Source organism: Mastomys coucha, unplaced genomic scaffold (assembly GCF_008632895.1).
Source record: "Mastomys coucha isolate ucsf_1 unplaced genomic scaffold, UCSF_Mcou_1 pScaffold7, whole genome shotgun sequence".
Taxonomy (NCBI): Eukaryota; Metazoa; Chordata; class Mammalia; order Rodentia; family Muridae; genus Mastomys; species Mastomys coucha.
This window is the reverse complement of record NW_022196913.1, coordinates 67,996,955-68,023,444: the sequence shown is the minus strand read 5'-3', so window position 1 is coordinate 68,023,444 and position 26,490 is coordinate 67,996,955. Positions and strand designations below refer to the sequence as shown.

The following is a 26,490-nucleotide window of genomic DNA, read 5'->3' as shown; positions in this document are numbered from 1 at the left end:
ACACAAATGCCAGCCCAGGCTACTATACCCAGCAAAACTCTCAATTACCATAGATGGAGAAAACTAGATATTCCATGACAAAACCAAATTTACACAATATATTTCCACAAATCCAGTCCTACAAAGGATAATAGATGGAAAACATCAACATAAGGAGCAAAACTACCCCCTAGAAGAATCAAGAAAGTAATCTTTCAACAAATCCACACAAACCAAATTCTACTCCTTACAACAAAAACAACAGGAAGTGACAATTACTTTTTCTTAATATCTTAATATGAAAATTAATATTACCAACATATCCTAATCGATTGAAATCCAAAAATATGAGGAATTAGAAATTTATTGACTGTCATCTAATGGTCTCTCTAATTTGCTAATTGGAGAAATAGGTCTAATATTATATAATCCATATACACTTTCAGCTTGTTTGTTCATGACAATGTATTGCTGTGTACAACATAGTGGTCTTGAGATCTTGCTTCTCCTATCTCAGCCTCTCTATTAGTAGTATTGTTTATTTCATGTTTTTACACTATACTATGGTTTTCAGAACAGCTTACATATTTTAAAACTATTTATATACCCAAAAGAAATGTAGACAATTAAATTGGGGAGGGGGGTTTGTAAGAGAACAACAAAGAGTAAGACTGAATGCTTTGCTTGACATTTGTAACTCTTGTATCAAGTTACCACAGTAAGAGCCAAGATTTTAAGCTCTACTAAATATAAAACAAACAAATAAAAACACTTTATGTATTTATGTTCATTTAAGAAAATAGTAGTAGTGATGTATTATTTTGAAATATACAGTTAATACGTTTAGAGTTGTTTAAAATTTATATTGAGAAAAATGTATGCATTTTCAGTATTGCCGTAGACAAGCATCTACATAAGACTGTTAAATTGATTGTTGTTTTATATCAAACAACTTTTATAATTCTTATTTTTATTGTTATAATATTTTATAAATTTTAAGGAATATGACAAAAAAGATATTGTAGGTATTGAAGGGGGGTCTCTGGGAGGAGTTGGGTTACAAAAGGGAAACAAGAATGTGATTCAATTCTATTTACTTAAAATATGTTTTTAACTGTTAACAAATTCAGATAAATTGAAATCATGTAACTTTTCTCATTATAATTAAAAACAAAACAAAAAAATGAAAAAATGTAAGCCATGGCAGATAAAGTTTTTCAAAATGATATTTTTATTGTTCTTTGGGAATTTTACCTCATATACCCCAATCACACTCATCTCCCAATGCTTCCATGTCCTCCCTTGTGACCCACACACCTCCCCAAAACAGTCCAATCTGTATTGTCCATATCCTCACTGGAGCATGGTGAAACTCCCCGTGGCCCACACCCTGGAGCACGGTGAAACTCCCCGTGGCCCACACCCTGGAGCACGGTGAAACTCCCAGTGGCCCACACCCTAAAGAAAATTGAGCCCTTTTCCACCTACACGGCTGCCGGAAGCCATCAGTTGTGGAAAGCTCCATCTCAGCATTGTTATCACAGTTTCTTAAAGATTTATTTACTTATTTTATGCATATGAGTATACTGTAGCTCATCTTCAGAGTGTAGCTCTCTTCAGACACACCAGAAGAGGGCATCAGATCCCATTACAGATGTTTGTGAGCCACCATGTGGTTGCTGGGAATTGAACTCCGAACCTTGAGAAAAGCAGTGAGCCATCTCTACAGTCCCCTTATCACAGTCTTTAAGAGTTGTCTTTGAGGGCTTCCTGGGGTGGTAAGGGTTGTCACTTAGGCCTTGCATGTTCTACCTTCTCAGCTGTACATCTGCAGTCAGCAGAAGCACGGACAGAGTCGCCTCCTTGCTCTTTCTAGTCAGCAGGTCAGATCACGGGCTTGCTCATGGTTTCTGGTGACAGCATGAACAGCCCAGCTTCAGTAGGACTCCCAACACAGACAAGACCCTCAGAGGCAGCCCTGACCAGGGCCATCAACATGGCCTCGGGGAGCAGTGCAGGCCACTCACATCAATACGGCTCTCTGCAGCAGCATAGCCTGTAGACACCAGGTTGGCTTCAGGCTGTAGTTTAGACCATGGGCATCTGCATAGTCTTCAGTGGTTAACATGGGCCACAGACATCAACATAGACCCCAAGCTGCTATAGGACCATGGACCTAGATATGGCCGTTGGTGGCAGCATGGCTCAGATATCACCATGGCCTCAGGAGACAGTGAAGACCACTAGATTATTATGTCTCTCATGGTAGCACAGCATAGCATCAACATGGCCTTAGGCTGCAGCATACACCACAGATATCTGCACGGCATCAGGTGGTGACATGGGTCACAATGTCCCACACATGGTCCTTGGCAACATCATGGACCACAATGGTCTAATTGAGGGGGTCCAGTCCAGAAAGTGAACCATTATTCATCTTGGCTTCCTTCATTGCCCAGAAACAGGATAATCCCATGGCCCATGGCTTATATCTACATAAGCTCAAGGCTACTACATTCTACCCTGCCAACCAAACTGGGCAATCATCTATTCCACTGAGACCTCAGGCCTCTCCCACAACTGTCCCACCACCATGACTCCAGTTCCACACTCTCTACTGTGCAAGCACTGCTCCACTGTCTCCACTGTGCGAGCACTGCTCTGCCGTCTCTACTGTGCGAACACTGCTCCGCCATCTGCACTGTACAAGCACTGCTCTACCATCTGCATTGTGCAAGCACTGCTCCACCATCTGCATTGTGCGAGCACTGCTCTACTCTTCCATCATTCTTACCTCTCCATTGCTCATAAGTTCACTATAATGACACCCGCCAACCCCCACGTACCCCACTCAGCTACTCCAGCTTCTACCAAAGTCCCAGATGAGGTTTTAATGGGTTAGCTCATCTTGTAGCATTTGAAGGACTGGTCCAAGACCTCTGTGGGCATAAAGCCCAGTGACGCTCCAGCCCCTTATATAAAGTGGCGCAGGTATGGTATGTGGTCTTCCCGCCTTTGTTCAAAACCTAGCAGAGGACACACTGCTGCTCCAAGGGGACTGTAGGTGTTCAGACAGTTTCTTTACAAACTGATTGGGTTTTATTTTTATTACATAAAATCTACAGTTGAAAAGTAGGTTTACTATTATACCTGAGATGTGTCAAGCAATATAGGTTTATTAACTTTTAAATTTAGACAAATTTAATTAAGATTAGACTTAAGATTCAGCCACTGAGGCCAGCTGTTCACACAGGCCTGCAATCCTACTCAGGAGGCAGAACCATCAAGGTCTGTGCATCTCAGGACTACCTAATGGGACCCTGTCTCACCCAGCACATACATACATTCATACAAACATACATACATACAAACATACATACATACATACACACATACATACATACATACATACATACATATACATAAATATTAATTGATTAATTAATTAGCCTAGGTGTCCAGGTTGCTAGATGTAGTTCTAGTACTTAATGCCATGTGTTGCCATCCCTTCTCTATCAGACAATGGGCTTCTGAGCATCAAAAAAGGCTAAGCAGAAAAACCAGAAACATGCTATTGTGGTAAGTACTATGGGGACGCTTCAGATGTGTTCTTCTTGGCAGAGGGCATAAGGGCAGCATGGGAACATGTATATATCAGCCACACAGAGCCAGCTGTGATGAATACAAAGCAGAAGAGAGAGTGTCAGAGAGACAGGAAAGAGCCTGTGCAAAGGAGACTGGTGTTTGGAGTCTGGTTGTTATGGCTGCCCATGTACACCTGGAAAGTGGGACAAGAAAGCTCTGGAGACAACAGCCTTGGGTAGGACTGACAGTATCACTAGCAGGCCAGAGAGCATTCTCGGAGTTCTGCCAATAAAGAGAGCCCCGGTGAGGATGGATTTGAGCTGTGTTTAGGGAGAACTCACTCACTTGACATTGATGTGGACGATAAACAGACACACAGAAAGAGAAGAGCTTGGCTGCTCCATGACCAATTAGCTGTTGCACCAGCCTACGCAAAATACAATAAGAAAATGGTGCAGGTTCTGGGGAATAGGATCAGGACTGTGGAGTTGCTTAGCGGGAGGACCTCCTTAAACCAAGAAGGACTGAAGACCTGAATGAAGAAATGCCATCTCTAGTGCATCTGTACAGGGATCTTGTAATGGAAGTTGAAACATGACTACGGATGAGGTGGGCCTTAGGGCACACATGAAGAGAAACAACATATACACTGATTGAGTGTACCGGTCAAGTGTCTGGGGAATAGTGTGACAGTGTGATGGCAGACAGTGGCCTTCACACTGTCTTGGCTATAAGACATATATGGGGATTGTGATGGTTGTGTGTACATACTAAGCCACTGTATAGAAGGGCTGGCTGTCCTCTGCGGGGTGCTGGAACTAACCCCCAGTAGACTAGGAGACAGTTGTATACTAGTTCAACCCAGGGCTAGAGAGCTGACAACAGTTAGTCTGGGACCATCCATCAGAAAGCAGCAGTCACCAATACTTGCTCTGCAGCTTACATCAAAGGACAAAGGAAAGTAGTGAAGGAACGCTGTCTAAAAACTCAGACCAAGGTCTTGATTTTTCTTTATAAGGCTGGATACCTACTATGTAGACCAGAAGCAGGTGTGAGGATCACAGTAGGCTGCCAGCAGGCCTGGGTCGCCTCTGAGACTGACACAGCAGTGGGTCCACAATGTAGACTTTGCTTCTGGTTGGCCTTACTTCAGAAGTATTGTTTTTATTTTATAATTGCCAGGGAATGTATCCATCATACACAGGGCCCTGAGTTCTATCACCTACACCTCAAAGTCAAGACAAAAACGGCAGAGAAAGGACAAAAAAATGTAGATATAGACTGTGAATAGTGGCTGAAAAGATGTGCACTAAAGTCTTCTCTTTGGTTGCCAGCCACAGTGGTACACACCTGGACCCCCAGCATTGAGGGAGTATTCAAATGTGGGTGGGCAACCTCAGCTACGAGAAATCTAAAGCCAGCCTGGACTATATGGGATCCTGCCCCAAAGGACACAGTGTGAGAAAAAAGTCACCCCAGTGTCATTTTAATTTTCCTACTTACGAGCTTTTCATATTCTAATATAAGTATGTGATCTTTTCATTAAAAAAAAAAAAAACAAAAACAAACAAAAAAAACAAAAAAAAAACCTCACAAAAAGCAACAAGTCTGAGGACACAGATAATTTCAGTCTCTGCGAGGTCAAAGGCTACAGGAGTGAGGTATTCCTTAGGGAGGTCAGATCCAAGTCTTTTGTGCCTGTGGGTCTCATGCCCACTTCTGCTGCTCCTGAAGTTATGCCCACTTATTTTCTCTTCATGATTTCTATTCAGCAGAGCTGTGAAGGAAAATTGAGGCAGGCCTTTCTGAGAAGACAAAAGGCCTCTGTAGCCTGTGGGATGGAAACTTCATAAGAGAACACTGGTCTCTGTCATCAGAGAATTCGGTTGCTGGAGGACAGAAATTCTGAGGAGAACAAAGAGCAGAGAGCCTGTTGGTGCTGTGCCGTCACTTCAGGGCAGGCATGCTAGTAACTTTATATTATAATGGCGGGACGAAGAACAAGGTGTCCCATTCACTGAGAGCTCCTGCCACCACAGGCTCTCAGACCCTGCCAAGCATTTCACTGAAGTGGAAACAAAAAGAAACAAGGAGTGTGAAAGGGGCTGAAAGCAGGTAGGTAGATCACCAGTGGCCACATAAATAACCAGAGAACTGGGGTGGGGGTGGGGGTGGGGGATGAAAAGATGGAGGCCCTGTGATCGCTCACCAGCCTAACTTATGCACTAAATCAGGCTTGCTTCTGTCTGCTAATGTTGTGTTTACTCAACAGCTAAGCAGTAAGGGAAATGTCAGTTGGGCCTTAAAGATAAATTCTAGCTGCTGAGCCGCATTGCACCTGGCTGTTTTGACAGTAGGTTTCATCAGTTCATGGTAGAAAGCCATGCCTCTGCTAAAGCCGTCACAAATGCAACCAAGTCTTGGGAAGAAAAGGTTTAGCTCAGAAGAAATCTTACCCTTTCTTTTCCTTTTCCCAATTTGCATAGGCAACCTCCTCTGCTGCCACCAAGAAGAGGGTCAGCCCCGCCCCATATGCCTCGTGGGCAACACTGCTTAGACCTTAGGACTTCCTCTTTCTTCCCTTCTCGCTAGCTGGTACAAATAAGGGTCCTGTTCTAGAGCAGCCACAGTAAGGTGGCCTAGGAGCCTCCAACAGCCTCCTTAGGCCCATACGACAGGCTCCACTGAAACTACCAGAGAAGCCTAACCTAAAACACTGAATGGTGAGGCTGGTTCTGCAACTTATCTCATTCTGATGTCACCTTCTTCGAAGCCACAGGCTCTCATAACGTACCTGATGTTAAAGTGCTACCATCCAGGCCCAGGAAGCATCTTCTCACCTGCTTTATTTAGCTGATATTTCTTTGATGATTCCCAGAGGGATGGAGCCAACCAATAACTAGTGGCTGGCATATGTTTCTGAACTGAAGGCCAAGTATCTCCTAGTGAGCTGATGGAGGCTGGTAATAACATTTCCCCATGTTTGAAGGCTGAACGCCCTCTACTTCATGTCATAGCTCACAGACATTCATTGGCACTCAGACACTTCCAAGCAGGTGTTCACATAACCAGCCACAAAGTCAGAAAGAAAGAAATGGGTATAGGAGATGCTCACCTGAAAACAAGACCAAACTTTTCATGGCTACAGGGTCTGTCCACAGCTACCAAGGGCTACTACAACAGTAAGCCTGGTCCTTAGGCCAGCATCTGGGCTAGGGAGGAACCTGGATTACCCAATAGATACTAGAAACATGGACCTTCCCACTCACAGATACCCATGAATTAAAAGAGAAGAGAAGCTAAGTCCAGGTCCCCAAGACAAAGCAATGACTAGGTGAAGATGCCAGCCTGATGTGTAAGTGTAACAGGGAGGAAGTTGAAAGGTAGGGTTGGAATGAAAACAAGGACTATGGTTAGGTAAAGCCATGGCAAACCAGATCACCTGTTTGTCTATACCCAAGCCATCTGCCTCACCTACTGCAGGTAGGCAGTACTGCTTGGAGACTCTACCCAAAATACCCATCATTCTTTGCATGGCCTCATTTAATACACAGTGCAGTGGCCACTGTCACATTCACCTACATCCCACAGGGACTCAAGGCTACTGTAAGCCAGCATTTTCCTGACAGCGTTACTTTTATAGACATATTAAAAACATTACTGTCATGGCCACGAGGCTAGTCGTAAGCTTTACTCTATTCCTGAAACAGTTCGCAGGTACCTTAGGTATTCCGGAACACTCAAGCCAATCACGGACGATGTTCTCAACAGACAGGCCAAGCCTTCAGAAACAAAACAAGAACCAAATAGTTAAAAAAAAAAAAAAAGCTTCAGAACACACAGGACTAGGACATGGCTAAGTATTCAGGCAGAGGAGGTGCTCTCTTGAGGGTGAGCACTACTCCACTGGCTGGGGATGTGGGAAGGAGCCCATCACATTGGGGCAATCTCTCCAGTGAACAGCAGTGTCTGCAGACTGACACTGATGAAGCACAGGCATGTAGCAGCAGATGCTTTTAATGCTTTAGGGGATAGGAATGTGCTTGGATCATGTAGAACATGACTGCCTGCTGGAGGAGGTGAGGCAAGTGAGGCCTCAACAGCAGCTAGTGTGGCAACAAGTCTGTGAAATGGGCAGTAACAATGGGCTGCAAGAATAGGCCCACCTGTTTGTCCACAGGCCCACCTGTTTGTCCACAGGCCCACCTGTTTGTTTCCCAGGCCCACCTGTTTGTTTCCCAGGCCCACCTGTTTGTCCACAGGCCCACCTGTTTGTCCACAGGCCCACCTGTTTGTCCACAGGCCCACCTGTTTGTTTGTCCACAGGCCCACCTGTTTGTCCACAGGCCCACCTGTTTGTCCACAGGCCCACCTGCTTGTTTCCCAGGCAGGCCCACATCAAAACCCCTTTCTAGGCAATATTATGAATGTTTATTACATTGGCTGAAATTTAAGTGTTTTCTCGCCCAGCCGACTTCACTGGTCTGTAAGATCATTAAATATCTGGAATATTAACAGCTGGCGGTCTTCCTTCAGCACCAGGCGCTTGCTGCTCATGCCCAATATCTGCTCACTGGCCCTTAGCCAGGAAGAAGGCAGCCTGCTTCCTTGGGTACCGTCCATCACTCCCTGCCCCCTCAACCACAGCGTCTAGTCTAGCACACTTGGGATGGAATGTTTGGTGTCATTGTGTTTACTGTCTTCCTGAAGGATGGGCAGTCTCTACCAGCTAACCCATCACTCACCATGGCTCCTAGTAGGAAAGTGGGGGCAGGGCGACGGTTCAAGGCTTTACAGCCTTGGCTAGTCAAGCCTGACTGCTGGAGTTCTATCCTAGAACCTACATAAGTGGCACATCATGTGTAATCTCAGCACTCCTATCAGGAAAAGGGAAGTAGAGACAAAACAACTGCCTCAAAGTGTGTGGGCCAGCTAGCAGAAAACAAGAGAGACCCTGCCCTAGCAGGGTGAAGTTGAGAACTGACTCTCCAGAGTTGCCAACTGGCAACCATGAGCAGGTACATTAACACACACATGTATGCTCATAAATAAATTTAAGCCCCAAAGTGAATCCCCGCTACAATTTCTCTATTGATGATGGAAGTTGTAGAAATAGGCAGTATGCTGAGGTGCTACAAGGCTCCGTGTAGTCCACTGTGGGCATCTGGTCAGGAGTCAGCTTTCAGTGGGCTGGGGGAATAGCACCTACCAGGGAAGAAACACAGGCTATGCATGGAGAGGGTCAGAGCTTCTCTAGCCAGTGTCTCACAGTAGGACTACCAGGCAGATGGTAGGGAGCAAATCCAACAAGACAGAGGGACAGGCCTTCCTGGTCCCTGTAATCAGTGGCATTTCCAGGCATGCCTCATAAGAAAGCTGAGGACCACCACTGCTGGCCTTTTCATCGCTGCTACTATGTAACACCGTCAATCAAGCCCAAATAGCCAAGCGCTCTGTACATTTTACACTCAGAGGCAGACGGCTCCTCAGAGCACCTTCAGGAGGATTGCTGTCCTCCCTTGAGCTTGGGCGAAGGCTCCACTATACCCTCAGTGGACGTGGCTGACCAGACAGGGTAGGTCTGACTGGCCCCTCGAGGACAAACAGCACAGGAGAAGGTACCAGAAGACACGGCTGGAAACTAGGATACACAGAACTGGATCCAGTGCTCAAAACCCAGGGCTGCTCAGGATGAGCACAGGAAACAGACCCCTCCCCCAAGTGAACCTGGTCCCAGGGGCATGATCAATGGTAAGTAAGGTGCGGACACACTGCCTTTGTTCCAAACAAGAATAGGCCTTCAAGTGAGTTGTCTCACTTCCTATATAAACAGAAATCAGTCTTATATGCCAGCTTCACACATCTCAAGGGAAAACAACAACAACAACAACAACAACAACAAACCATTATTTTCTGCAATGTAGGTAGGAAGTGTTGTTTACTGGCTTAATTTCTAGCCAGACTCCTGCGAGCTACACTCCGGCATTAGCTTAGTAGACAAGCCAAAGGCAGAGGCACTTCTAAGGCTGGTCATGCACCCGCCATCTAGGAAAGCAGGTCTCTAGCATATGGTGATAGACAACATTTGGAATGCTTAGGAGGAGCATGGACCGTTAAAGAGCCAGACACAGTGGATGCATCCAAGAGTTCACAGGAACTGGCATTAAATGTCCTGAAAGGCAACACCTGAGTGGTGACTTACTTGCCATTTCTGAGAGATTTTACAAAAGATGGTGAGCAGCTGTTGGGCATCACCACAGAGGAGTAAATCCAGGACACAGCATCATTTCCATTGTGGAATTTCCACTGCAAGACTCTTCTTTCAGTGGCATAAAGGAGAGGCTGGGGAGCAAAGACTGAGAAAGTAGGTGCTGAGCATCATCTGAAGTCCTCAGGCAAGGAGGCTGAGGATCAGGCAAACATCTGTGAGGCAAGCATCTGGTGGAGCCACCATGCCCAGAGGTGCTTCATAAGATGCTACAGCCTGTAGGGTGTGCATCTGTGATGTGGAAGACCATCTTCTCACTCAGGAAGGATGAATGGGTAGAGGATACCAAGATGAACACTCAGAGAGGCTAGGGAAGGGGTGCCACTTGAACATGTAGCTGAGAAGGCTAGACTGCCCTGCATGCTGGGACAGAAGCAGTGGACATGGAGGAGACACAGAGTGAGAAGACACGCCTCCATGCCTGTCCCACAGAGACAAGGCGTAGATGAGGCTTGGCCCAGCATACTGTGAGAACAGACCACCATGACTACAAAACAAGGAAGAAGCTAGAAGCAGGGAGGCCACACGGAAGGCTGCTGATTTGCTAGTATGTGTGCATGTGCTAGTATGTCACTTTGGAGACATGGTCTCTCTATGTGGCACAGGATGTTTTCAAACTCAAGGTCCTTCTACCTCAGTTCCCTGAGTATGTGCCACCCATGCCAAGGATGTAGAATGCTGGGGAAGGGTATGGAAGGCTGAAAGACTGGCAGTAGACTCTGGCTCCTATTAATCTCTACAGGACAATATTTCACAGAAAGCATGTGACCACTGCTGTGCCCATCTATGGCCAACTCTGAGGGTTTGTTCACTGGCTAGTAGTGAAGCAGACACTGCTGCCATATTTAGTTTCTTCACACAGACTCTCTGGTGGCACTGAAACAGAAAACAAATGAAGATATCTCTAAGCACTGCCAAGCGGAGGTGCAGAAGTGGCATCTACCATTTATATACTTGCTATGTGAGAGCAGTACAGAAAACATCCACCTAAGCCTTAAAGAAACAGCACAAATCCAGTGTTGTTGTGCACTGTGTGGAGTTGAACAAAGCTCTCATGGCTTGGGACACTTACCTAAGGCTGCACAGACAGTACCTGAAGAGCTGGGATTGAAATTTAAAAAGCTCTGCTTTCCGTTCCATGTTGAACCTGGGTTTCATCATGAATCCCTTTCTGCAGTGGTATAAGCACACCACAGACACAGAGCTTATGCACCTGTCCCCAACATAGCTGTCCCTTCTTGCTAACACTTGTCACCCTGAAGGTGGCCTGCTTCCTGCTGTGCTTGCCTGGCTTGTCAGCTCTCCAACTACATTTTAAGAGAAGAAGAGAGCCTTTAGGGACAGAGATGTGAGGATGGGTGAGCTCCCTAGGCTAAATTCAGGAGCAAAAACTCTTCTGCATTAACGGAAGAGAGCTTGATTTTTGGGCCAACTTTTCTCTGGAAAGATTCAAAGCACCTTATAAGCACAATCATTTGGTCCTTACGGTAGCTATGTGAAGTGGATGATGCCTGTCTGAGCAGGTGTTCAGTCTACAGCCTCGGTGGATTCTGGTCAAAGTCAGTGTTGTTGGAGGGACTTCTAAGCTCTGTTGTTAGTGCACTAAAGCCTGTCTGGGGAACTGTGGAATAAAATGCTAGACCATTAGAAGAAGAATCATGCATTAATACTCACCCCCAAAAAGCAAGGGAGTCACCATAGAATGATACGTTGTTTTTTTTTTTTCTGGGAAAAAGTGGACCACATGTTTTCAGAGCAAAGTGGGCATCTATGATCGTTTTGCTGTTTTGATCACTACTACAGAAATGGCACAGCAGTGACCAGGTGAACATCTGCCTTTCACAATCAGATGCAGTGTCTATGATGGTTTTGCTGTTTTGATCACTGCTACAGAAATGGCACAGCAGTGACCGGGTGAACAGCTGCCTTTCACAGTCAGATGCAGTGTCTAGGCTGGCAGTGTGTCTTTCCTCTCTGAGGTCACTCAACTCAAACAATCCTAGCAGACAAGCAGAGGCATTTCCACGTAGCCAGGATCCAGGACACACAGACAATGATATGTCCGCATGTCTCATCACTACCCGAACTGATTTTATGCAGCAAATAGCTAACTGGACACAGACCCAAGGTACGTGGCCTTCAAATCTGTACTAGGGCACTCACTCTTCCCACCCTATGGCTGAGACCTGGTACTGGGGACAGTAGGCAGTGCTACCCACTGGGTGCCGGCTTGCGTGTACCACACTTCACATGGCAGCATGGAGTTTTCGTGGGCTATCTTGAGACCCTCTGGGCTATAAATATGATCATAATTAGTTAATACAGAAGGAAGCAGGACATGCTTCTCTCCCTGATATGACACTGCTTACAAAGGCTGTGTTTAGAGTCTAGGAAGGGAACAAGTCAGTGGCCACTAAGTACTTGCTGGTCACTAAGTACAATGCCACTGTCATTCTTGGCTCCTGCCTTCGGCCTCCTGGGATTTTAGCTCTCACAGTTTCCCTGCACAACCCAGCACATACTCCTACCAGTTTCACATGAAGCAAATACCAGGCCTCAACGACTTTGAAGGTCTAGGTGCTAGACACAGAAAACGATCAGAGTTTTAAATGGAAATGCCCTTGTCTGCGAGCACAACTTAGATCTATACAGGTTTTTGAAACGCTGATAAGTTATGCTTTTCAACCTCGCCTCTACCTGTGGAAGCAAACTATGTCTCAGAGCTCTCCATGGTGTTGCTGGAATTTGTGCTCAGGTAGATAATGAAGACTGCTTATGAGGCAGGGCAAGTGAGTGCTCCCTGCTCTGTGGGGGAGGAAGAACAGGGGGGGTAAACAAACAGACGAACATGCACACACAAATACTGTAATTGATGGGCAAGATTAATCAGTAGCTGTGGCTGACACCAGAACCTGGGGGCCAAGGTTGCCGGACCAGCTATTCTCCAGGGGAGCATAGGGTTTGGCAGGGGGAGGATGGTGCATGGGTCCTTCTAGCTGGCCTCCTGAGCACTATCTCCTTCCCCTCAATACTGATTCCAGGGACAAGCAGCTACCCACTGCACTTCAGAATGTAGCTCAGGGGCCAAGAAAGAAAAGCCAGGCTCACACCTGATTCCTTTATTCAACTTGACAACAACTCACCCATATGTAACTGTGGCACCTCTCAAAGAACCCATGACTCTGTTCTTTGCTTCAAAGCCCACTGGCACTGGAACCATCACTGAAACAATTCCAGTTCTCAATATCTCTTGACTCAAACACACTAGTGTTCTCTAGCAGATCTCCCAGATTCTAGCCCTCCCATTCCCTTTCGCTTCCCAACTTCCTAAGACCTAGGCTCTTCCTGTAGGTCTCATTTCAAACTCAGGGCCAATGAGTCTGCTGTCTATGACCCCAAGACCCAGACCTCACAGTGCTCTGCATATGCTGATTCTAATGTCCTGTGTGGATGTTTATAATGACCTGTGGTGATTTTGGTAGTTGGTTGGATCTGTTTGAAGGCTATCATTGGGTTTATTCTCCCACTTCTCCCATAGTCCAGACTAAAGCTTGTCTGCTTTAGGAGATGTTCCACAAAGAATGTTAGTAAGTTGAGGCAAGGTAAGTTGCAGAGCAAGCTTGACACTAACCACTCAGTGTGATTGGCAGAGCCTTGCCTGCTCAGCATGGCTCAAGTGCCTAACAGATGTACCAAAGGATCAGTTTGCAACTGTGGCCAAAGATTAGAGGCTCCAGGGGGTAGATGTGCAGTCTTTGGAGGCCCACGTAAAATTAGTACAATATGCTGCATAGGTAATAGAGCAAGCCATCTGCTTGAACAGGCAAACTAGATTCTGAGATTAGTTAGCAGGCAAGAAGATGTTTAAGTTTAAAAATGTATTCCAATATACTTGGTGAAGTAGGTTTTTTTGTAGGCAAGAGACCACTTTAACATTTAAGGGGAATTCTTAATGACACTTAAGCCTGCTAAGCAAAGCATGATCCCACTGGGAAAGGTGCCCCGCTCTGTCAAAGGGATGCAGTGGGTGGTTGGCAGTCACACAGGCCATGGATGCTGCTCTAATCTCCACAACTACAACAAAAGTTTCTTTGTGGGCCCAGTGTGTTGCCTCAGTAAATATCCACAACAATAAAATCCAGGCCTGTGGAGCCAGAGGGCTCAGGGCATCCAAATGAACTCCATACCGCATCATGGAGATTAAAAGGCACAGACCTCTCAAACTAAAGTGTACTGTGCTGCCTCAGTGAAAACTGCTGTTTCTGCCTGAAGAACTTTGTCCTGAAGGAATGCATTCAGCACCCGGAATGCAAATTTATAACCAACACAAGAGGCTGTATGCCACATCTATAAATTTCTTCCTTTTCTCCCTCCTCTTCCTCTTTCCCCCTCCCTTCTTCCCTATTTCCTATGCCCAAAATCCTAAATAAAGGCTTCTGAACTCTATTGGAGAACCTGAGCTATTGTTCTGGGGGCAGGCATAAAAGAAAAAGGAATTATTGCCACTACAGCATGGTAGTCAGGCACATGCCTAGCATGTGTGAAGCTGTGAGTTTAACATCCAGTATTGAGGAAGAAAGGGGGAAAATATGTATACATTTTAGGTCTACTTCTGAATAATAAATAGCCACATCTGTTATCAGTTTTGTAGAAGAATCACCACCTGTGCTGGCTAGTTTTATGTCAACTTGACACAAGCTAGAGTCATGTGAGAAGAGGAAACTTCAATTGATGAGAAACTGCTTCCATAAGATCGGACTGCAGGCAAGCCTGTAAGGCATTTTCTTTGTTAGTTAGTGATTGATGAGAGAGGACCCAGTGTATGGAGGATGGTGTCACCCCTGGGCTTGTGGTCCTGGGCTCTATTAGAAAGTGGGCTGAGCAAGCTATGAGGAGCAAGCCAGCAAGCAGCACCCCTCCATGGCCTCTACATCAGCTCCTAACTCCCTGTTCCTGCCCTGTTCGAGTTCTTGTCCTGACTTCCTTCAGTGATGAACAGTGATGTGGAAGTACAAGTTAAATACTCCCTTTCCCAAACTGCTTTGGTCATGATGCTTCATCATAGAAATGACAGACAACTGTGAGATACCACCATAATATGCCTACAAAAAACCAAACCAAAGTGAAATAAAAACAAAACAAACAAACGAACAAATAGGAAACATTTAAGGCCACCCACACAACACAGTTCCTTAGCACAGCCTCCTGAAGGCCTGTTGTCTTGCCCAGTCTTTGAAGTTGCAGTTGATGCTTGTGAATGAGCAAAGAATGGCAGGAGTCAAGAAATCTATTGACTGCGAATGGAGCACGGTTTGGCTTCACATTTGCATGTTCCTGCTTTATTAGTGTTTGTTCTGTGAGATGGCTTAATGGGGAAAGGTGCTCGTTATGCAAACCTGATAGATGGTGTGTGCTCAATCCCTAGAACTTACACTAAAGGTAGAGGAGAGACTTCAACTCACAAAGCTGCTCTCTGACCACATAAACACCTTGCTGTGTGTGCACTCATATACACAGAATAATCAGGGTTAGTCCAGTGGCAGAGTGCTTGGCTGGCAAGTGTGAGCCCCTGCACTGGAAAGAAAGACCACAACAGAACTAGGACTAACAGCCAGTTCTAACAGCTTCTACCTTCTGAAGGAAGGTGGGGGTTAGGGAGATAGGGAGGCTTCAGCAAAGTCACTCAGGGGAAATCCAATATGTAGGAAAAGCTTCCATGTCCTCACAGCATGCCCTCCTCTAGACCTAGCCTGGTTGTGTGATGTGCTGCCCTTGAGACATCTAATTTAGAGTGCCTATCAGACAGGCCCTTCAACATACAAGCGACTGGCCTTGCATGAATCTAAAACAATATCCATGTCAAAGAACTCATGTCCACACTTGAAAATGTTTACATGCATTAAAAACACGGCTAAGCCTGAAGGTCAAGGAAAGAAAAGCAATGTCAGTCCTTCAACAAAGAAGCACTTAAATTGTTCACCAGTCCCCTTCAATGTCTGAATGTCAGTTTTGTGGTTAGAAATTATGCTTTGGGGTATTTATGTTTAGGAGTTAAGATAGGGCATTAGGGGCTGGCGAGATGGCTCAGCGGGTAAGAGCCCTGACTGCCCTTCCTAAGGTCCTTAGTTCGGATCCCAGTAACCACATGGTGGCTCACAACCACCTGTAATGAGATCTGACACCCTCTTCTGGTGTGTCTGAAGACAGCTACAGTGTATTACGCTGGAGTGAGCAGACCAGAGGGAGCAGGGCTGGAGTGAGCAGGGATGGAGTGAGTGGGCCCATGCTGAGTTCAATTCCAGCAGCCACATGATGGCTCATGGCCATCTGTACAGCTAAAATGTACTCATACACATAAAATAAATAAATCTTTTTTTTTTTTAAAAAGATAGGGCATTAGAAGGAGCAAGGTAGAAGAATCTACATGTGTAGCAGGGCTTCTGACTTCCTCTAAAGGCCATGTGAAGCCAGGTCCCTACAAATGAGCACATCCAACAATGAGCGTACTCTTTCTTTCCATGAAGCTTGCAGGGAACATGGAGATGAGGTCATCACAGGCTGGAGCCAGTCCCTGTGGGCTCATATACTAAAGGAAAAGCTGCTTAACTTCTGAAACCTCAGCTTTCACAACTCTGGAGCCACACTGCCTATGTGGTCCAAGATACAGACTGGTGACTTATGTCATGTTTCTTCAGTCACCTTTTTGGTCAAATATGGAAGAAGGATCACATACAAAAAAGAATGTTGTTCATGCATGCTGCTGTTCAGTTGGGTGAGTGCTTGCCTAGCATGTATAAGGGTTTGATCCTTAGCATCACTTAAGTTAGTAGTGGTGACACACAATCTGCAATCCCAGTTCTCAGGAGATGGAGGCAGAGGTGGAGGCAGGAGGTTCAGAAGTTAAGGCCAGCCTCAGTTATGTAGTGAGTTTGAGGCTAGCCTGCCATCCATGAGACCCTAAGTAAGAGTATTGTTCCAAGGGTTGAGTGTCATCATAATCTATGTTGTTTTCTAATAATCTCCCGGGTGGTGATTACGAGAACAGTGCTGTGCACAAGAGGTGGTGATGTTTTAGTGGGTACACTAACCATCAACTGAGCACCTAGTTTAAACATAGATATCAGCTTTTTAGCACCTGCTAAAATACTGTCCATATGGGTTTAAATGACTTACTCCAAGTTTTGAAATTAAAAGGTATGATGGTTACTTTTAATTACCAACTCAACACAGTCTAGAATCACTTAGGAAGACAGTCTCAATGAGTATCTAAATCAGGCTGCCCTGTGGGTATGACTACAGGATACTGTCTTGACTGCCTTGATTGATCGGGGACAAACTTGTTTGGAAATATATGGCAGCATTATCTGGTTTTGGACCCTGAGTTGTATAGAAAAGGCTAAGCAACATGTTTAGCATTCTCTCTGCCTGTGAGTGTGATGTCACCAGCTGTTGAAGCCTCTGCTGTCTTGACTTTGCCACAGTGATAGACTATAACCTTGAACTGTGAGCTAAAATACATCCATTCTTCCATCAGGCATTTTATCATAGCAATAAACGTGAGACTTGGACAGGAGACAGCAAAGTAGCCTCCACCCTAAGTTCTTTCTGCACTTCTATCTCTACCTCAGTGAAACAGTATGCCCTTATATAAAGCTACACTGACCAGAGCCACCCCAACATGTTCTCCTCTGTTTTCTTTCTTTCTCTCTTTCTCTCTCTTCTTTCTTTCTTTCTTTCTTTCTTTCTTTCTTCCTTCCTTCCTTCCTTCCTTCCTTCCTTCCTTCCTTCCTTTCTTTCTTTCTTTCTTTCTTTCTTTCTTTCTTTCTTTCTTTCTTTCTTTCTTTCTAAAGAAATAGGTGGTCTAGGGTAGCTTCCCTGGGTCCTCTCATGACAAGCAAGCACTCTATTACTGAGCCCTGCCCAGCCCTCTCCTCCATTCCTAGCCATGGCAGCTAAAGCCTCAGAGTGCCCTTGGCTGGCTTCCTATTCCACATTGAAGGGCCCTGGGTTGGACATGCTGCAACCCCGACCAATTTTCTGGTCTAGCTAGGACACTAAGACTTGCCGTGAGTTCCTTTATTGTAAGAGGAAATTGCAACTGTCAAGTTTGTAGCAATGGGTCAAACAAAGGTAGGGCTATTTCAAAATTGAAAGTGAAACAGGGTTCTTAATTCCTTTACTGGTACTTACCTTTTGTTTTCTGGAATGCTCTCCAACAGCATTTGAAGAAAATCCTGAAATAAGAAGAAGGCAAACTATTAAAGCTATCTACCAGTAAATAACTGCCCAACTGTGCTAGCAACCAGGCACCAACTAGTCAATGTACACAGGGTCCAATCACAACATAACAGAACTGCCCCCTTCACTGCCTCATGCTCTCTGTCATCATGAGGTCTTCCTCAGACTATACTGAGCAATCTCAACGCCAAGAGGCTCATAACTGACCTGCAACACACCTGCAGTGCTCCAGAAAGAAGCCAAGACCAACAGGACAAAAACTGACCGAGGGACAAAGATAGCTCTAGTCTGGAACTCGTAGTCCCTTTTTCTCTACTGTGTTCATGGAGTCACAGGACATCTCAGGTGTCTGTGTGAGAATGCTGTGTCATGACTTAGAACTCTCTACAAGCCACTTTCTTTTATTGTGGCAAACCTCAAATAAAAAGCAAAGTAGAATAACTACCTACCCTGTTCAAGTAACCCGCCTTGCCCTGCCCAGCCTTCCTGCCTTCTGAACTATTGAGAAATCCCAAATATCACATAATGTTAGCCCTAAGTGCTTTTGTAAAGCTCTCTAAGATAAAAGAACTCTGTCAAGAAGAACCACAGTATCATAGAAATAATTCAAATAGGAATGTTTATTTTTATTTAACTTATATTTTTGTTGTGGCCACCTTTTCAGTTCATCTAATTCTGAAATCCTGACTGGGTCTTAGCTGGTATTGTCAGATACAGTCAGTTAAACTGGGGGGGTAAATACACTAAAATAATAGTTCATTCGAAGGTAAGACTTAACTAAGTTTTTTTTGTTTTGCCCTTTATTTGCTAAGTGTAAATCCCACGGGCAGCGTTTCATTAGGTGGGTGTGATGACACAGAGGAGAAAGAAGTATCACATTGTTGCTCTTCAAGGATATTAAACAACAAATAGGATCCATATCTGGGGGGGCTTTGGCTTGTTTTTACTTTTATGCTTTTTTTTTTTTTTTAAAAAGCACAGAATCTTCTGCTATGTTAATGTTACATGATTTTCTTTTAATGCAGTAATGAATACAAATTTTTCTTGGTTTTCGAAGCTTATGCAGTCACTTTGGTTTTGAGATAATGTCTCACCATCTAACCCATGCTGATTCTCCAGATTCAGGCTGCGACTGTACATCAACGTGAGCTACAGCACTTGGCAGCCCTCAAAGATTTAATGAAGAGAAAGCTAACTTTGAGGCTGTGGCAGGAAGATCAGTTAGAGCTGAAGGTCAGCCATGTAAATCCATTTGTTTGTTTGTTTTTAAAATATAGTACTCATGTATGAAATTCACAAAAAATAAAGACATTTTAAGAAATTAAAAGGTAGTCTTTCAGGTGAAAGTCCAAGTGACCACACACTATCAGAGTGGTGACAGGAGGAGCTGGACCTTGGCAATGTGAGTGCAGAGGAGATGTGAGTACAGAGGAGGCATGGCCAGCACAGCAGTGTGCATGGCAAGGTGCTCCCTTCCCATCACCACCCTGAGCCCAGCTATCAGTAACGAGCAAGGCCAGTGGCACATGGGCAGGCCATCTTTCCAGAGGCACAGGTGCTCCATAGAAGAACTAATGACTAGAATCCCTGATGTGGACATTAAATGCAGGAGAGGCTTACGCTGGGTCATAATTTCTGAAGCCTGTTATGACATAGTTGCTGAAGAGGCTCCAACAGTGGTGGCCCGTTCTCATGGTACAGAGGAGAAGGCAAGGCTGGGGCCAGAATAGCTATGATACGCAGGGCTCTGACTCCGAAGACATCCGCATCATCCCAAAACATTGCCACCACTCAGAGACCAAGAGTTCAAAAGCCTGGGCATGGATGCAGAGAAATGGATGTTGGAGATGGCAGCCCCATTTTGTTTACTACCTCACAAATGTACCTACTGCAGTCCCTAAGCAACTTACCACAAAAGTGGCTGGGCCACAAAAGCCATCAAAACAGCAGCAAGTCCCTCCTTCCCTCCCCAGGCTAGGCCAACACAGTAAAATGTCCCACAAGAGCTGTTCAAAATGGTGGCTCCTGTCAAAATGGAGCCGCTTGCCCCTACCCCCCTGCCATCAGGTTATCTCTAGTGCTACCTGCCCTTGCTAAATCTGACTGGAGCCTGTCCTTCCTGTGATCCTGGTTGTGTCAGAACTCCTCAGAGTCAAGCTGTCTCTGTGATCCTGTGATTCTGGGATCCTGTGATCCTGGGCTTGTTAGAGCACCTGGGAGTGGAACTTCCTCTGGGTGTTGTGGGACTGGCTACAGAGCTTGCGCCCCAGGTTTGCTCAGGACACCAGCCCAGAGAGACTGGAAGGAACCCATTATTCTCTTATTTTAAAAATTACCAGGACTAAGGCAATAGGTCAGTTGTAGAGTATTCATCTATTATCTTAAATAACATTTTGCAAAATGTTGCATTGGTTATTTATCATGATGTAATAGATCTATTTGTAAATCACTATGTTAGTAGATCACTAACTTATTGACAAGATTTAAGTCTTAAAAATCCAAGAACTATAATTATATAATTATAACTCTAATTATAACGTCTTACTAATTTTACCCCATTATGTCTATATAGTACCTACAAACTTATCTCCTATTTTCCTAGTAATTTATGTTCAATTATGTGGAGGGAAGATGACAGTAACTTAATAGCAAGGGAGAAGAATGTAATTGCTTGAGAAGCAGGAAATTCAGAGTTAACCTTAATTCTACCCTTTCACATTTTCAAGTTACAACTGGCTTCACAGCCCCTCCCCTTTTGATAGGATTATAAGCACAAGAATCTGGAATTCTGGGTAGATACAGAGAAGTGGTGATGTTCCCTGTGAAAACATCCTCTTTTTTTTTTTTTTTTTTTTTTTTTAGAATAGTGTCCTGCCCCATAGTTGACTGGCATTCTGGAGAGCCTATGGATTCCTGCCTCCAAAGGAAGACTAGAGGCAGCTCAACAGGTAGCTGGAGGCTGCACCAGTGCCTAAAATCACACAGACAAAACATGCGGGGCATCTCCAAGATGTCCCCTGAGAATTGCAATGTGCTTTCTGTTTCTACACTCTGTCCTGTGATCCACCCCATTTGAGATACTTGTTTCTCTTCTGAAGTCTCTAAAACGTCTATGACCAGAACTGACCCAGGTGGGTCCTCTTACTCCTTTTAGAGACCCAAATCTGACCACACAGCACTAGCTTTCCTGCTCCTCTTGTAGGCTGCCACTGCCCTGGGTGGACTTGTGCGAATAGCCCTTCCCAACTCACTGCCTGCTGAAGCAGAAACAAATATGCACTCAGGAAGCTGTCTTCCCTCACCATCTCCTCTGCTCCCTTCTGAGTTTTGAGGAGGAAGTTAGAGACATTGTAATTGGACAAGTCCCAATGGAACTGAGACGTGAGCCTGCAGGGGAAGCTCACTGTGATCTTGGAAACAGGACAACAAGAGGGGCTGGCAGACTAACTAACAGTACTGAGTCCTGTGCAGTAGGATTCAGAGCGGAAGGGACAAAGAAGCTGAGCACAGAATAAGCAGGTAGCAGGGTAAATGAAAACAGCCTACACAACTCATATACATTATTTTAATAGTATATTAAAAAAAGCAAAAGCATGCCCAGTAGTCACCAAATAAGGACAAAGGGACAGCCTCCTGGCGTAAACTTCAAAGAGGTGAACCAGAGAAAGGACAAACAATTCTGTCAGTTTCTATCTGGCAAGCCATACCTCCCCAGCTTAGAAGCTGAGAAACTAGTGGATTGCCCAGATCCCACAAATTCTCACATACCTAGATATTTGAAAAGAGATGGGATTTATCATTCCTTTTTTATTCTAGCCATGGAGGGTCTGGAGTGTTTGCTGGAGAGATACACAAATATGAGAATTAAGCCACTGAGGACAACTGGCTGGGAGCACCTGCAGATGTACCCAGGTGCTGTCCTCATCTGAGGAACAACTGAGAGACTGCATGGACACTGGTCATGAGGGACAGCTCCCGCAGTTCAGGAGTAGGGAGTCAAACTCTTCCAACGAACTCTGTACGACTACTGTAGCTCTGCACCCCTCACCATCCATAACACCCACCTGTCAGACCAGAGACGGGTTGTGGAACAAGCCTAAAGTGAGTTGGAACCAGAGATGACATTCCAGCACACGTGAGAATAAATAAAAGGTCAGGGCGGGGCTCTCCATGCTGAGACTGAAGAGGCAGTGAAAAGGAACTCAACCCAAGCCATGTCTAGCAAGTCCCAAGGAATGAATACATGGCCCAGGAAAATTTAAACGTAGCTATTTTGTGACACAGACAAGAGGCATGCATTCCTAAACAGTAAGAACTCAGAAACCACACAGCCTGGGAAGCTGCAACTTGAACATCAAATTTGATAATGAAATTGAGCCAACAAAGAGCTGAATCAAAATAAAATATTCCCAAATCTAGAAGCTGGCTAAGTGGTGGTAAATACTAAAATCCTTTTTGCTGGCAAAGCAAACCTGAACAATGTAACAGTAACAACTGAAAATGAGAGAACTGGGGGCATAATAGAAGCACAGTGTTGCCTATTCTGTCTTTTAAAAACAAACAAACAAAACAAAACAACAACAAAAACCCATCGCTTCTGTTTTTGGCTTTTGAGACAGGTCTCATTCTGTCCTTGGTTAGCCTGCAACTTGCTTTGCATCCTGGCTAGATTGAAACTCAGGGAATAATAGCCATGCACCCCCTCTTCCCGGGTTCCTGCATGATGGGAAATCACACTTGGAATCAGTGTACCAAATTTGTAGTGATGTTTCTTAACAGAATTGTCTAGTAAAAGTTCTGTCTCATGTTATTACAAACTCACTTTAGTTTCCCTTTCCACTAAACTTGCATAAATGAAATCTTGGAAACACACACAAGCCTGGTGTGGTGGTACACACTTGCAATCTCAGCTCTTAGGAGGCAGGAGTACTAGAGACAGTCAAGGCTAGCCTGAGTTAGATAGTAAAACCTGTCTCAAAAAAGTAAACAAAGTAAAATAAAATAATAATAACAAGGAAAAGCAGAAGCAACAAAAGTTGACAAGTAAGGACACGGGGGCGGGGGGGGGGAACGGGGTCAGTGAGAATGTATTCATGTAACCGTGAAGAACAGTGTCGGGGTTCCAGAAAATGTGATCAAAGAATCAGCCCTCGAACTGCTGGAAAGCCATCCTGGTAAAGGGAAGCAGAGGAACCTGGCTTCCGCTCTCAAGCATCCATATCACAAGCACGGGAAGAAAGATGGAATGCTCCACACAGATCCATGCTTGTTGCAGGAAGTGGGGCTTAACCCCATGCGGTGGTTTGACTATGCTTAGCCCAAGGAGTGACACTATTAGGAGGTACGGCCTTGTTGTAGTAGGTGTGGCCTTTTTGGAGGAAGTGTGTCATTGTGGGCTTGGGCTTTAAGACCCTCATCCGAGCTCTCTGGAAGCCAGTCTTCTCCTGTTTGCCTTCAGAACAAAAGAACTCCAAGCTCCTCCTACACCATGTCTGCCTGAATGCTGCCACGTTCCTGCCTTGATCATGGACTGAACCTCTGAACCTGTAAGCCAGCCCCAATTAAATGTTGTCCTTATAAGAGTGGCCTTGGTCGTGGTGTCAGTTCACAGCAATAAAACCATAAGACACCAGACCAAGCTTGACTTTGCTGTAGTAAGGTTTATTTTATATATATATATTTCATCATAAAATTTGGGCAAAAAATAAATTTTCAAGAGAGATATAGGCCCTTGAACTGGCTCACTTAATGCTAACTAAGCCTGATGACCCAAATTCAGTCTTGAGATCCACACGGGAAAAGGAGGGAACATGCTGTTCTCTGACCCAAATGTGTGTGTATGCACATGTGTGCACACACACAGACACACACACACACACACACACACACACACACACACACAATGAAAGAATGATATTCAACATAATTAAATGGCAAAACCACTTGAGTCAAGGGCTTTGTTGCTGTTTGGGGCATTATTTGTTTTGGGGTGTGTGTGTGTGTGTGTGTGTGTGTGTGTGTGTTAAATGCACATGTGTGTAAGTGAGCATGCCTGCATGTGTGGAGCCCATAGTGTTTGGTGTCCTCTTTTAACACTACCATCCTTGCTTCCTGGAAGTACCTGGGTCTTATCTTCCTCTGCTGGACTTGTGGTTCCCCTGCTTCTGTGCTCACTCAGTGCTGTGGTATGTGTGTGGAGGACCCAGGATTGCTGTGTGGGTGCTGGGAGTTGAGATCTAGCTTTCATGCTTGCACAGCAAGCCTCTGAGGTCCTGTACCAAGGTGACTCTGAGGCTGCAGCCTCACGAAGAGATAGGCCTACCCAGGTGACTCCAGCAGGACTGACTGGTTTTATCAGGTCACTCAGAAGGCAACTGTGTTTGGTAGTGAACAGCTTGAAGTTGCAGCAGGTTCCTGTACTACCAGGAGTTCGCACTCTGCAAACACACCCCTGCGAGTGTGCCCCCTCTTCCTTGCAGTAAATGTAACAGTTAATTCTCTACCTTCTAGTGCTGACATAACCTAATCCCCAAATGCTGCAGCCCCTCTAGCTGCTCTGTGAATTCACCAGGACCCCATGAATTACCTGGGAAAGAATCAACTGCCCGTGAAACAGGTGCACAAATTTTCTTAAAAACGGAAAATAAGTTTCCTCTCCAAACGTTCTGGCTAGGAACCGAAGAAGGAAGTAGCCCTGGGGGAAGAAAGACAAGACAGACAACAAGATGGCATCGGAAGTCATCACAGTTGCTTACAGAGTCTACTGGAAGGCACTCGTGCATCCAGAATGTGCTGTCTTCTCTGGCCAGACACCTTTTATATTCTGACCAGGGAGGCTTGACGATGTAGGGCAGACTTCAGGGCCAACAACAACTTTGTTAACCTCATAACCACCTCTACCTGGACCCTGCAAGGGAAGAGAAGCCCAGAGCCTTCACACCAGGTCCAGTTCCCACCAGGTCCAGGGGTGTCATCTGTTCTAGTTTCTACTCATTTGCAACAGGAAACTGGCTTCCTCAGGCTGGGTCCTTCTGAAAATTGGCCTTGTTTAGAGGCTTTCAGTATTATTAACCTGTGAGTACTTGGTCTGGGCCCGCTGAGATGCCGTTACAGAGGTGGAGACCCTATTCTTTGTCTCAGCCATGTTACTCATGGTGTTCAGCTGTATGGCCCCAGGAGTGCTGTCTTATAACTAATGGCTGCAGCCAGCAGGCACACTTACCTTTAAGTAATGAACCTGCATGAAGCCCTTCTCTGGATTGAGTCCATGCTTGACAAGAGATGCACCTGAAGCAGTCACGTGGCCAGTCTCTTCTTTGTTGGGTCTGGAATAACAGTGTCACTAAGTGCAGTGCATTCGTACCTCACTGGACCATTACCTTTCATCTCTTAGTTTCAGACTTGTGCAGCTGTGCCTTCCTTCAGCTCAACAGTTCCAGGTATAATTGAAAACAGTTTACATTACAAACTCACACACTCAGCAAGAAGGATTTATACTCAGCCTGGCAACTCAAGGTTGGCTATTGGCAATATTTTATGGTACTTTATCCAAGATGAAAGCCTGCCAAGCTCTCCAGGAATCTTAAGTTCCAATATGAATTATTTATCACTGTGAACACCTTCTTGGTAAGGAAACTGGGCTGGGAGACACAATGGCAGATGTTGTTCACTTGGGAAAATTATGAGTGTGTGTACATGTGTGTGTGTTTGCGCGCATATGCGTGTGTGTGCGTGTGTGTGCGTGTGCGTGTGTGCGTGCGTGTGTGTGCATGTGTGTGTGTTTGAGCGCGTGTGTGTGCGTGTGTGTGCGTGTGCGTGTGTGTTTGCATGCGTGTGTGTGAGTGTGCGTGTGTGTGCGTGTGTGTTTGCGTGCGCGTGTGTATGTGTGTGTGTGCGTGTGTGTGTTAATTGTAAAGAGTCCATCTCATGATCTACACCTAATAATTAAGTCTCCTTTAGGATATATTTGCTGGACCCACCTGAGAAGCACACAATACAAGCACAGGAAGGGTCCTAGAAGCTCTTGTTTTGGGGACAGGGAGGACATTAGTGACACCACATAGTGCACCCAGGGTGTGATGTTTTGCTGTGGGTTTGTGGTGACATGTAATTTAAAGCACTGCCTCATTATCCCGCAGGGCACTTTCCACCACGTCCTTAGCTTTCCTAAAATGCCTTAGATTCTTTGGAAGAATGTGTGTTAATGCCAGGTGAGGGGAGAAATGGTAAGAGGGCCAACACAGAAAGGTGGGACTTTGGGATCTGAGTGGGATGGTTTATTATCAACCATTCTTCTTAGTCTTCTGGGATTACTGAGATAGATCTCACTGTGTTAGCTCCAGCTGGTCCGGAACACAGGAATACCCGTGTCTCCCTCCCAAAGCCTGCTCAGAGGGTGCGTCATCACACCCCACTTAACC

The 26,490-nt window shown here is 45.3% G+C and overlaps 1 protein-coding gene across 12 annotated transcripts in view; it reads right to left on the bottom strand.

Annotated features, from left to right (window-relative positions):
• Window positions 1-26,490, bottom strand: part of Aopep (aminopeptidase O (putative)) — a 322,390-nt gene that overhangs the window by 84,170 nt on the left and 211,730 nt on the right. For 11 of the 12 annotated variants that reach the window (XR_004114970.1, XM_031358309.1, XM_031358312.1 and 8 more), the window contains 4 exons: window positions 25,293-25,395; window positions 24,657-24,764; window positions 18,023-18,066; window positions 7,286-7,346 (listed from right to left, as the gene is read on the bottom strand). Coding sequence is in view for 11 of the 12 variants with exons in the window: in XM_031358309.1 (XP_031214169.1) it covers window positions 7,286-7,346; window positions 18,023-18,066; window positions 24,657-24,764; window positions 25,293-25,395 (316 nt within the window). In the remaining variant the exon portion in view is untranslated. Of the gene's footprint in view, window positions 1-3,443; window positions 6,777-7,285; window positions 7,347-18,022; window positions 18,067-24,656; window positions 24,765-25,292; window positions 25,396-26,490 lie in introns of those variants that run through there. The other variant, XM_031358313.1, reaches the window with a different exon arrangement.